Source organism: Rhipicephalus microplus, chromosome 4 (assembly GCF_043290135.1).
Source record: "Rhipicephalus microplus isolate Deutch F79 chromosome 4, USDA_Rmic, whole genome shotgun sequence".
Lineage (NCBI taxonomy): Eukaryota > Metazoa > Arthropoda > Arachnida > Ixodida > Ixodidae > Rhipicephalus > Rhipicephalus microplus.
In genome coordinates this window covers 45,621,014-45,634,721 of record NC_134703.1, presented here as the reverse complement: position 1 = coordinate 45,634,721, position 13,708 = coordinate 45,621,014, and the positions used below count along the sequence as shown (strand labels likewise).

At 48.8% G+C, this 13,708-nt stretch overlaps 1 protein-coding gene across 2 annotated transcripts in view; it reads left to right on the top strand.

Annotated features, from left to right (window-relative positions):
• Nucleotides 1-13,708, top strand: part of LOC142814256 (uncharacterized) — an 87,876-nt gene that overhangs the window by 52,421 nt on the left and 21,747 nt on the right. For both annotated transcript variants that reach the window (XM_075892684.1, XM_075892685.1), the window contains one exon: nucleotides 4,400-4,496. In XM_075892684.1, coding sequence (XP_075748799.1) covers nucleotides 4,400-4,496 — 97 coding nt within the window. The remainder of the gene's footprint in view (nucleotides 1-4,399; nucleotides 4,497-13,708) is intronic.

The following is a 13,708-nucleotide window of genomic DNA, read 5'->3' as shown; positions in this document are numbered from 1 at the left end:
TCACGTGTCTTACAGAGTCAGGTGATATTCAATTTAAAAAAAAAAGATACGCAGCGACAAAAACTAATATTTCTACGAACACAGATACATTCTGGAGAATTCCATATAGGCGAATTCGTTTGTTAACACGCATTCGTAGAATATCTCCTATTGAAATTACCTAATCTGGAAAATCTCAAGGATGCGGTCGCAATCGCTGCTTAAAGCCTCGTAGATTTTATTTAACTCTCAGTATGCTGGGAACAGGGAGTATAACACTTTCTTTCTGGGACATGAATAATTCTTCTTAGGGTATCTGTCTTACTGAGTGTAATTCCTACATGTCTGTCCTACCGCCAGGTCATCTCTCCACTTGTAACAGAACCTTGAAGATAAGCAGACGCTGAGCTGGCTTTCTAGTGAAGCAGTGAGGCACGGCGAGGACCTAACATAGCTATGTTTAAGAACGTTGGTACAGACAAGGCAGAGAAAGAGAAAGGGAAGGAGGAAGACACAGAGGCTAAACTTTGTTCAGTTTAGGGCTACGACACACGTGCACGGCGAGAAAGTATAGAATGTCTACAATCGGAAATTCGAGTATCTTACTTATCAAGAGTACTGTAGGAGGGTCATCGCGCGACTTTTTGGGCTGCATAGGGTTTTGAGGACTGTAGCATCAGATAAGAAGAAAAAAAAAAACAGATTCACAGCATGCCCACGGAGTGAATGATGATGAGTGGGGTGAACCGTCCGTACGTCCGCCCGTCTGTCTGTCTGTCTGTCTGTCTGTCTGTCTGTCTGTCTGTCTGTCTGTCTGTCTGTCTGTCTGTCTGTCTGTCTGTCTGTCTGTCTGTCTGTCTGTCTGCATGTCCACTCCTATCACACTATAGCACGCATCGGACGAATGGACGCTTCGCCCCACACACCATTCATTCCGCGAATATGCTGTGAATTTCTTATGATACGAAAACCACTTACGCCATCTATTGATATTGTTTCCAAGGGCATATACACACAACGCCATCTAGTGAGCAATTCTTCAATCTAACTAGAAGTGGTTACTACAACATACTATTACAGAGAAGGGAACGGCCCACACCCCAAGGAGATTCGCCCCATGAAAAAAAAAATGAAAAAAAAACACAACCGTGCAGCTTGCTCAAGGCACACCGGATAATGCTTTGAAAGACACGTTCCCTGAAACAAAGAGGCTACCCTCAAGAGAGTTAAAGCTGACTATTTATTGTTCTTAGTCTTTCCCGCTGCACTCAAAGAAAAAGAAAATGTGTCCTTTGGCTCCTTTTTGTGAGTCCTGGCTCATGAACTTTGCTTGGAGCCTGACCTCGTCGGAGCGCCGTGGCACCCAAAAATGAGCTAGCGTGTCACATACTTGACAAGTCATGGCTTTCTGTATCTCTATTTCCTTTTTTTTTTTCATTAGAACATGCCGTAGCTGTCTTGCTGAATAGCGCACTGACAGCGCAGCACACTTACGTTTCTAATGTATGTCCTTGTGTCTACACTGATAACCGGTTATGTTATCACTAGTAGCTATCTATGATGTGCGCGTCGAACCATACAGACTATTTTCCGTAAGACATCTGGGTGCCGTCATCTTAATCGGTTAAGTCAATGTTGCCTTGTTTTTTGTACATCGCAACGTGAATGAATAAGGCTTTGAAACATCGTATGCACCAACCCAAAAATCGTTTTCATGCGTGCGCGTCTACCGTAACACCGTTCGTTTAGTTAGAGTTAGATACAAAGCATGCAAGTTAACTTCTCAGTATGGCGTCACTCACACCCTTCCGTGTAATGGTCTACAAAGTTAGTGTGCCTGCAAAGTGTGCCGGCTCATCTGAGGTGGCATGCACCTCATGAAGTGTTTAATGAGAAACCGTGTGGCCGCGTTTTGCATCATCGTCACGGTAGCTTTCGCGGAGGGGAAGCTTTTCTTTGCTCTCATGGTGAGTCCAGGATAACCCGGATGCATTCGTTATCGCGTTTTCTCGTTTTCGGTCTCGCTAGCGATAAGACCGCAATTTCTTACACACACATTACACACCACAATCCGCGGACCTCCGGGTCACAGAGCTCACGTTTTGGTGTGTGTGTTTTTTTTCCTCCTATCTTTTATTGACCAGAAAAAGAGCGGACACGTTCGTCTCTCGTGACCCGAAGCACGTGCCGCGCAGATCTGTCGTTGCCAAGGTTGTCGAGACATTTCAACTCTGCCGAGCTTGTCTATCCTTACCCGATGTAAAACGGCACTAAAGAAAATTGTCCTATGTTTTTTTGTGCATTTATCTGAAGCGACTCGTAGGTGAAATTCATCTTTTTTTTTATATTCTTCTCATTCAATTGGCTTTCGTCTTACAACGACAATCGACATCGAGAGGAGGACGTGCTGATAGGATTAGGATAAGATAAGGATGTTGTACGTAGCTGGCGGATCTAGAAGTGTGCTGAGTCAAAGTCAGCTCGTCCAACTTTCCATTGTACTCGCGTATGCAGCAGTTATCTGCGTCACCTTTGTTCATATTTATATTCTTCATTTTTATGGAATCAAGTTACGACTTGTCTGTGGGCCGCCGTGACACAAGCGCGTATGCGGGGGCAGACAGGCAGGCAAAGAACTTTATTAATATCCGGAGGCGGCACTCAACCCCCCTAATAACTCGGGCGCGTGCTGAACACGAAGTCCTGCTGATGCTATATCGACTGGGATAGTTTCGATATGTTGATCTGACCTGATAAAGGAGGTTCAAAGAAGTTAACCGTATATTTACGTTCTTCGTGTCTCTAAAAGAAGGAGGAGAGAAGAGAAAGGAAAAAGGCTGGCTGGATAACTGGATGCGAGCTACTCTGCACTGGAATCGGAGAACAGGGGAGCCAATTCTACTGCGCTGACAGCATTTGGCGTCGCATCAGAAGGCTCTACTCGCGCTGACTGCCATTTGGCGGTCCACCGGCCTCCGTGAGCGCGTTTCAGGTCCTTAACCAGGGGGAAGGGGGGTGCCCTAGGCCCCCGCTCTCCACTGCCCTCCAAAATTCTTTTGGAAGGGGTTATTCTAGCGTTAACAAACAATAAAAGTAGGTCTATTTTCTGAATGACCAGGACTGAGTGGCAAGTGCCCTTCCCCCTCTCCCACTTCATCCGAAAATTCCTGACTACATGCCTGCCGCAGCCAATCGGAACTCCCTGCTGTTTTCGCAATTCGACATTAAGAGATAGAGCATTAATCCTGCAAGAAGTAGCCATCGATATTGTCATCACATGTCTAACGGACTGTTCTGTCGCGACGGGGTAAATGGCTTGCTCCGTGCTGTGGCAAACGCTCAAATCACGGCTTCCACAGCAGGGAACGATCAAGGGTCCGGTAGAACGTGTTGCCGCACGTGGGGCGGGGCCCCTTGCCTCGGCGCGGCGTAACGGCCCGATGCAACGCCGGCGTTACACATAAATGCCGGCGATTGTTCGCTGGCCAATTAACGAGGCACCCGGCGGAGCTGTCGTCGACCGAGAGTAATTAGTGCGTCGGTGCGGGAGCTTTCTCTCGTCTCGCCCGGTGTGAGACCAGGTGTAGCTCTCATGCGTCCTCTGCTCTGTTCGGCGCGAATTTCGTTACAGCTCAATTAAGTACACGGCGTCGCGATTTGACTTTGGGTTATGATAGAAAGCGCCTGCATCTTCGAGTTGTGTTACGCTGTCATTGTACGCGCTTCGCTTGCGATGTTCAGGAATACACGTGTTTCTTTTTTACCCGACCGATTTGTAATTGTCGTTAATGGTTGTCGTTAATGGTTGTGCTGGCTCGTCCTGACGCGTGCTACTGGCTTGGCACTAATTCTAATGGCTGTTGTCGTTTGTGTACAGCCAACTAGCACATCGTCAGTTATTTGCCTCTATTTTTCTTTTCGTGCGCTCTCTCTCTCAACTCGTAGCGCTGCGGAGAGAGAGTGGGAAAGAGGTATGAATCACGTTAAAACACTGTCCACTTTGTTACCCTACTCGGTGGCATAGGAGTGAATTGAGCACGGAAAGCATAAGGGCCGCAGCTGTAATAATTGCTTATGTAAAAACGTTATACATGGGAGTATAACGCGTTATTTGTCGTGTGCAGGTTTTCCCAGGTGGTCCAATAACAATCAGTTAGTTGTAGCTATCGGCGTGACACATTGATGATCGCAAAAGCCGAGTACTTTGATCCAACCTTTAAATACAAATTATGCAGGGCCATCATCAACTTTCGAGCTATTTATTAGTCACAAACCTCGAATACCAAGTTATTGCCTGTGTTCAGGCTACACGTGAAAGCGGTAATCGCCTTTACGTCGTTATTGATTTCTTCGCATCTTTGTCGTAACAATCATAAAGCTAACATATTATCCTCTTCTCGTTTTATTTTTCTCTCGCTAGGTTGCACGCAGCGGCACGTGACGTCACCGAAGACCTTTCGGATGAAGAGAAAATGCGTAGGGGCATGCACCAATCACCGGCTCGAACAAGGCGCCAAGTGAGTTATAGTTCTCGTTCTGGAAAACTGACTGTGTTGTTAAAAAGGCAAGATGCGGAACCAGTTGCCTTCTCACAGATTAAGTGAGATAAGGGATGACACGTCTCGACAAGTAGCCTTGAACGCTAAGCGTTTCATCAGCTAATAATTCGAAATTATTTCGCATGTTGACGTTTAGTAACCTTTGTCGAAATCGTTTGTGACAGCTTTAGGGATTTACAAAAATGATCTAAGCTTACCAGGCACTATAATTCCGTGCGTTGCGCTTTCATGCAACTTCGGCCTCCAAACTTGTGCATTGCTTATCTTCAGGACGTTCGCTTGAGTGAATAGCTCCGCAAGAGGCATTTCTTTATTTCATTCTTTCTTCTCTTCACCCATTCTTTATCAGGGCTTTTTCATTCCTCGTCCCTTAGAGCGACAGAAAATTGAGATATAGGGTTGATATGGATTTCTCCTTCTAGATCTGGTAACGCATGCAGACACGTGCACGAGGGAAGCGGGTGACAAAAATCCCATCCCGTCCTTCGAGAACGATTATAGATGTTGGCGATCGCACGCCATTCAGGCGGAGTTACGTGGGTTTCATTATGTCGCTATATTCATCGTTCAGCGATGACGGTTGCTTTTTAAATTACAGCCTGCCAGCCCGTTTCCTCCCTGCGTTTCCGACAACGCTAGAATCGCCCGCATCATAGTCATCTGTTCTCATCGTTTCTCGTCAGCCTTCAAAGACTACGCTCACGATCGCGCAAGCGTGTCTAATCATTGTGTTAGTATAAAGCAAGATGTTGTCTTTAGAGGTATCATCTCCATCACATGTCAGCAGCGGCGATAATGCATAATGAACCCCTAAAAGACGCTCCAACTACGCTATGTAGTCTTTTGTGCGTACGTCGAGGAAGCGGCGTTTTGCCAGGTTATACCGGAATACCACCTGCGCGTATAATACGCCGCGTGTTCTCTGGTATATAGCTTCTCTTTCGTTTCCTGGCTGCCGGACTTCAAGGTAACAGACTTTTCGCCGCCAGGCACTCCAGGAACCGCTGCCTGTTTGCAGCACTCGAACGATATACCAGCGCGTAAACTGGCCATAATAATGTTTTTTTTTCCTTTAACTCTCCGCTCCTCGCGCCTTTGAGCTTTCGCGTTCTGTCGGTCTTGGCTAACTATTAGTAATCGTACCTGCGCTTCTTTCTCTCTGTGCAGACGTGCCGCGAAAGTGAAACCTTGTGTCCTTGCGCGTGTGTCGGCTTTCATTAACGGTGCGACAAAGTGACGCCCGCTTCTGGCGCACCGCCAACTGAGCCGCCGTTAACTAACACTACCGTCCCATTTACCTTCTCCGTACGGCCACGTTGCGCATGCATAGACAGGCCGTGAACGACGGTGACATATATGCTGAGTGGTTTTTGCCCCGGGGCATAGCCGGCCGCAGCGACGTCATTTTGTACGTAAGTGGGCAGTCGCGGCGCGGGGTTTTCGCAAGTTAGCCGTTGCGTAACGTTGTAAAAAGGGTAATAGTATACCTTAATCCGCGCGAGAAAGGGAACTTGAATTAAGTAGTCTGAAGAGCGCGATTAGTTTTCTGGAGCATGGCTTGGGATAGCTATATGACAGTTATTGCAGGGTTTCTCTTTCGAGAGTACTAAAAATCTCACGAAAGTGGCTTGGGTTAGGCTGTGGAGGTCGGCGTTGTTCTTGGCACCACGAGTGGCGTTTCGCTCCGTTTTTCCGTTAAGAAATGTTCGGTGTGCTCGCCGTAGTAACATGTGAAAGTTGTGGCACATGTGTTTACTGAATCCGAATAATAACAAGTAAACGAAGGAAAAGAACGAAAAAAAAAGAAGGAAAACCTCAGCAGCTCCGCGTCTGTGATTTCTCGAAGCAGCTTCGCTTCACTAATCTCCCGTCACGTGACCATATAAACTGCAGTCAGATAAGGGAAAGAACGCTCACGTAACAACTGCTTCGGATAGCTTCCTTTCAAGTGGCCACAACTGGGGTCTTTCATGCTAATTCATGCTAATGAATTAGCATGATGTCATGCTAATTTGCGTATATGAGGCATGATTGCTGGGACTATTTCGGCAGCGTCATTCTCACCACGTCTCTTCATATCTCATGATAATTATCTGCACCCAAAAGGTGTTTTTTGTTGGCAATAACGACCAGATCACCATTCTGAAAGTTTGAAGGTTTAGTGCTGGGCCTCGATTCGTTCCCTTTCTTTAGGGTTGCCTGTCAAGTCGCGATAGAATTAGAGGCTAGAATAAACGGCCGCAATGTGCGATTGTTCGCGGGCAGCAGCGTATAATATATACGTAAAGCCGCATCACGCGAAAAGCGGACGGCTGGTATCATCAGCTATTCGAAGCAAGATCTTAATCGCACTCGGCGGTTTTACGAGGTCAGCTGTGTGTGAGAGCGGCCCGGGGACTCCCCTCGTCGTCGTGCGAAGGGCGGTCGCATCGAGTGCTGCTGCGTCCACGGCTACGATAACGCGTATCAGCTGCACGGCAAGGATAGCGCTCGTTCGCCCACGCGGTTTCGTCATTGCGCGGCCGAAGAGTCTGAAAGTGTGGACACGTAGTACTCGAGAGGGATGCCGATTCGCAAATGCAGCGGACGCCATTTGTCGTCTCAGCGCGTTTCGGAAGGGGTCGTGGTCTACAGTTTTACTATGCAGGCTCTGTAAAGACGGTGTCGCTTACACACTGACAGTTGTTGTCACGGGAATGCCGTCTGGTGCAGACTCGTACACTGACTGTTGTTGTCACGGGAATGCCGTCTGTTGCAGACTCGTAAGCGGTCGTGCAACAGTGGCGGGTGGGGGCGGCTCTATCTATAGAACTTGACTAAAGCTACTACGTCCGCAGTTGAGAAATAACAAGTACCGCACGGTGCTCATGGTTTGGGAAGTGAACATTCTAGCTAAATACACGAACTGCAGCAAGTAGATCGTGCGGGACGTCCAACCGGTCGATGCTGAACGTATAGGTCGCGCCATGTAATAGTATCGTACTGCATTACGTACGTCACTGCCGACTCTCATCCTGTGTCGGTAAGCTTTCTACTATCGTTGTTTTTACCACTGATCCATATAACGTTGAACATACACGGTCTAACGCCACGTAGTGCTTCAGTATTAAAGAGCTGCAATCTGTATTGTACTATAGAATCAACCCACAGTAATGTCCCACAGCTTATTAATGTGCTCATTAATACCACGTGTTCGTGTGACATCAACGACCGCTATCTTGTTTAACAATTCGAAGCTTCCGCAGTACTTCTGAAAATTGAGAAATCCAGATAAAGAGTTCTTTTTTTATACGTATATATGTTTTTGCCGCGCTGGCTGTACGAAAAATTGTGGTGCCAACCACGTCGTTGCATACAGCTTATAGAGAACTTTACAGTGTCAGTCGAATGCGGTGCAGTTACAGCGTACACGGATGATTTCGCAGCTGGCGGCATATGCGCATGTGTGTGTGCAGTGCACTAGATTTGCGTGCGACTTGGCACAACTATAGAGTCATTCACTGCAGCCTTCGTCCCACGCGCGCCACGCACGTAGCGTTTTGCACACACACTGAAGTGCACCGCGCCAATGAATGGGCGGAAGCACCTGACAGCTCCCGGCCAGACTCATGAATGGAGCTGCGCACACGAGCACAGTTACTACACAGGGGCTTCACAGTTACTACACAGGGGCTTCAAGTAAAGAGAGAGAGAAAGAAACGAAACAAAAAAAATGTCACGGCTTTGCAGCTGAGTTCTCGTTTGTCGCGAAATTGCTCGCTGCGGGGTGCGTGAGTGCGGCACAGCGGCATTGGGGACGGATCGACTATGATTATAGCAGGACTTCGGATGTGGCGTCTGATGTGCGGGCGTAATAAAGTTCGACGTTTGTAACGCGACTAGACGTACAACCGTTCCCATTAGCTTTGAAGCAGAACACGTGGCGGTATACCGTTCGCCTGTACTGCGGTAAGTTGGCGCTGATAACACACCTCGCCGTGTGGATGTGATGCTTAAATGACCGTTTTCTTAGTCTGGACGTTGAAGCTCGATATCCTGCTTGCATTGGCTGTAAAGACTGTAAACGTCAGCGGGGGGTATTTGCCTCGCTTACCGTGAAGATAGTCTATACGGATTTGCAAGTATATGGTTTCGAAATGTGTGTTGGTGCATGACTCGGAGCATGTTCTGCGAGTATATGGAGTGCAAGCCGAGAAAGTGTTTAGGGGATTGCTCAATTGGCAATTATTTCCTCAACATCTGATTGACATCGACTTTTGTCAGATTCTACACAGTAGTAAATGATTGCGGGTGATTGCTTATTCTTGGTACTCGCCCGGAAACGGTTCACGGGAACTTGCGTATCAAAACATGGCACATGAAAAGTAAAGAGTAGGTTACAGGTGATGCAAATAGAGTATTTAACATAGACAACAGTATGCAGGGCTCCCACAGACATAAATGAAACACGCGCCACATGTAGGAATTTACGCAGAGTATATGCTTACTGCGGCATTTTTTTGACGCTCAATGAAATACTGAATGTCCGTCCATTTAGTCCTTGTGCTCGACCGCCATATTGCAGACTACAGTGGTAATGTACGCAAGCGTCTGAGAAATGTGCAGGGTGGGAGTGAATGTGACGGGAAGAAGGGCAAACGGCGGCGCGTGGCGCCCTCTTGGAGGTGTTCACGTATCGATCGGGAGCGCCTCTAGTTGACCTTTTCGGCGGGGATGGTGGTGAGAGTGACATAATAGCCGAGAAAGAGAAATCGACGGTCCCGTCTCTCCTTGCGATTTTTTGCACCTCTTCCCCTTCGCATCCGCACCCCTTCCCGCGACCTTTCCTTTATTCCTCCTTATCGCGCTGTATCTCGGTATAGGCGCGCAGCGAGGCATTGCTGGTAGAAAAGTGCGTTGGGCGCGGCTGTCGAGGCAAAATGGCGACCGAGAGTCGCAATGTTCGAAAAGCCGATGCGCGCTCCCCCTGGGTCTGAGTCGCTACAAGGGCTTCAGTCGTTACGACAGCGGTCACGCAAAAACGCATGACCGAATTACTTTTCAGGCATGCGGCGCAAAGTAGATGCTTAGTGAAACGTGTTGTTGGGCTAAAGGAAGGAAGAAGGAAGAATGAAGGAAAACAGGAGGAAAATAACGGCAGGGAGGTTAACCAGCCTATAGGCAGCCGGTTTGCTACCCTGCGCATGGGAGGGGGAAGATGAAAGATAGAGGGGAGAGAAAGTTCATATTGTGCAAACGGTAAAAACGCAAAGCTATAGACGAACGGCGAATGACGCTCTTTCCTGTACCTCTTGATCCTTCACCGTGCGTTGTGTTACTTCATGCGCAACGTCAACGCGTTTGCATTGCGCATAACGATGTGCTCCTGCCAATCGCAGCTCTTATATGCTCTCCGTGTTGGCGGAGATCGGGATATATACTACATGAAAGCCCCTCAAGCAGCCTCAATGCATATAAATGGTCAACAGACTAAAATGATTGTTGTCGTTTCTGTTTCTTCTCTTTTTCTTAAACATCTTGGAAGCCTGCGACACACAGTGTCGACGCCATGAACCAGAAGTGCTCGGAATACGGTGCTCATGTGGGTCGGTTGTTTCTAAATCTTTAGTTGTCGGTGTTAACGAACGCAATTCTGTCACATTGTAACGCGGTGAATCCACCGTCGATGAGGCTGGACGACGACCCTAACAAGCTACTGCAGGTTAACTGGCGAGGCATGAAAGGAAGTGAAAAATACCGTACAGGACCGAAGAGTACGAAAACTATAGATGCACGAGGATGGAATGCTGCCTCGCGAAATGGTGTTATTTCTACACTCATCACGTTATACCAGATAAATAAATTCAAGAGACAACGAGGCAGTCCAAACACACACACACACACACACACACACACACACACACACACACACACACACACAATGCCAAATTCAGCGAGGTATATTTTCAGCTATCAGTGGCAATTTTTATCAAAAAAAAAAAAGCGCTGGCTCGTCGTCCTCCTTAATGTCTTCTTTTGAGAAAAACAAAGGGCGAAAGGAAAAAAACGACAATAATGGCCTCAGAAGTACGAGAAAAACACGGATAAAGCCTTTGAAAGGCCACCCCTCACTCTCAACGTCTGGGCCCCCGACACCCACGCGGGTTGTTGGTTGTGGCGGTCTCGTGCGTCACGACGTCGACTGCAGTGGTGGCTGCAAAGCCCCCGCGCGTGTCTGAATGGCCCGTTGCCAGCAGCCGCGACACACGCGTCGTCGGCTGGCCAGCTTAGCGAACGTTGGCGGCGAACGCGAGGTCATCGTCCTGGGTCGACCGCAGGCGCCGGGGGCCCTCCGTGTTCTGGCTCCGGAGCATGCAGCCAGCGCTCTGAGCCGGTCCACGTGCCTGATGAATGGGCTTCCCCGTATACAAGCGACGGTGCAGCTGTGTGGCTGTTCTGCGTAGCCTCGTATGTCGCAGAGAGAGAGAAAGGCGGAGGCTCGGAAGCATTGTTTTTTTATTCTGAGGGCGTAGTCGTGTTCTTTGTCCTGCCACAGATGCTCGTGAAAGGGATACTATGGCTTATAGGCAATACTATATAGGTCAAGTCGCACAGGAGGCAGGGGACAGAGGCTGGAGAACTCGTATCGTGGCCTTAACATAACCCATACGTAACCTTAACGTAACTTAGTGTGGCAGCTTGGGCTAGTTGGTATGGCATGACGATAGTTATAGCGCGAGAACAAAACGACGACACAGAGACAAGAGTTCGTGTCCTTCTTGTCTCTGTGTCGTCGTTTTGTTCTCGCGCTATAACTATAGTCTTAACGTAACCTCGTACGTCGTAGAATGAGAAGGGGAAATGCTTCAGACCGTTGTTTCCTGCTCTGAGGACGCTCGACATCTTCACGTGAGCCCGTATATTGTCCTCCGACATACTGTAGCATATAAACAATACCAGGTCGAGCCGCGCAGGAGGCGCTCAACAGTCCCGGAGTAGTAAGCTTCTAACCATATAGCGTAACATTGTAAGTCATATAGGAAGTAGGTAACGATTCCGGTGTTTTAAACTTCCAACCTCTCGAGCGTCAAAATTTTAATTTTTCATTGCACACCAACGACAAGCGAAGTGAGGCGACATCCAATGAAGGGGCGCCAAAGGCGCCGCCGCGATTGTGTATATGTGGCTGCGTGTGCCGGGACGGCGCTGTTATTATGAGCTGAAAAAGAGAATGAAAACGTTTGCTGTTCTCTTTCTGAGGTTTATTTCTTTGCACTACTAGACTGGGGCTTATTGTTCGAGAGACGTTGCAGACGAACACGTAAAATAGAAAATGCATAGCTATTCTCCGGGCGCACATGTCGGAAATGTCATTTGGAGTGTAGAGGACAATCGGACTGTACTCTGGTATTTGGTCTCTATCTCGACAAAAAAGGTTCTCCATTACACTGGAGGTTCGCGCATTTGGAGCATACCGGTGTAAGCAAAGAAACGTATTAATATTTGTTCAGAAGTGAATGAGCTGCAGCACAGCGACCTGTTGAAAAAATAAAGCAACAAGAACTGGCATCGTTTGTTGACACGGTTATGACGCAAGATTAATTTAAAGCACAGTAGGCCTATCTTAAACGGTGCTTCATGGTATATTTGCACCAGATATAATAAGTATACGGGAAAACGTATTACGCTACCTTCCACAGGATGTCTGTTCTCGGGGACAACTTTCTGTGGCAGTGGAGGGAAAGCTATGTGGGTGGAGCTACTGCTTTTGTACTCCTCCGCGAAGTAGTCTGGTTCGGCTCTCGTTTGGAATGAAGGCCGTGTTCAAGTAATTCCACTGCACATAATTTGATACGTGCGCTTACACAGCCACTTGTGAGTGAAATTCGACATAAACTCCTCCGGCGAGTCGTCGGATTAGCTGGAGGGCGACGTGTGCTCACCTAAAGACGAAGACGCCATTTTGACTGTGAGGTGCACGTAAACACGTGCGATGTTTCCAGACGCGACGCAAAATGACTCTTCAGAAAGCTGCGACAAATAGTGATATCTCCTCGGTGCGTGCAGCGTCTCTTTAAAAACAGCATCCAGTAGAAAATAATGTTCTTTTTTACTATTTTCTTGCGGAAGACATGGACGCCTTTGTGACACTATATTCTACAGCGGTGTCACATGCCCACTTTGGCTCGGTAGCCTTCCCTTCCTTACCACAGAAAGTTGTCCCCGAGTATAGAAAGCCGCATTGAAAGTTCCTGTATTGTGGGCACGATCGCTTGTGTGACATTCAGGCTCCATCATTGGGAAATCCTTGCAGTCGGTCAAATGGAAATACCCTCCGGCTCGTCACCCGCTGTTCGCGAACTGCGTGAGTCAGCACTGCGGCGCTGGAAAAGAGCGCTCTTCGAAGTTGCTATTGGCCGGTGCCTCCAACAGCGGTGTGCGCGCCCCAGCTGGCGCCACAGTCGCGGGGAGCTCCGCTTACCATCGCGTAGTTTCCTGAACTCTGTACCGATCGACGAACCGGGGAATACCCGAAGAGTCACGCGGGATGAGCTGGACTGGACCTGAGAAGACCGCGCACCAGCGCTCGCGGCAGTTTGAGCAGTTGCCGCGCCTCGTGCTTCTTCATGACGTCACCACCACGACTTCCTCCCGCTGCGGCGATTCGAGCGCTCACCGATTCCGGCTTCCCTTCCGCCCGAACAGATGGCGCCAGGAACCCCACTTTCCAGGCGGAGACGTTAGCCCTAGGTCGCGCCGTCTCGGTCCGCTCTCCGTCGTCGCGACCGCTCGGCTTCGCTCTGGGAGCGCCGAACGCCTGCAAAGTGCTTGCTCTCGGCTGGTGGCAGCTTTCCCGGCGGGGTGACACCTCCGGCCCGATTCGGTTATTGACTGGCGATGGCGATGGTTTGTCTTTCTCTGGGATCTGTGCTTGCCTTTGTTTCGGGCACGCTGGAGTCCTCATTCTGCGGGCGCGTCTGGCGGCGAGGGTACCGCGACGATGCGTTTGGCCAACGCGCTGCCTCATCTGTGGTCCTGATCCTACCGCGCAGTTGTCTTGACGTTGGGTTTGTCAGTCACTTGCGTTCGTGGTTGTCAAAGTTGCGCGCCGCGAAAGGCGCATATCGCTGCCTGGCGTGCTTCATTCATACGAGGTTTAGGTGCTTTCAACACGAGGAGCCTTCGAACGC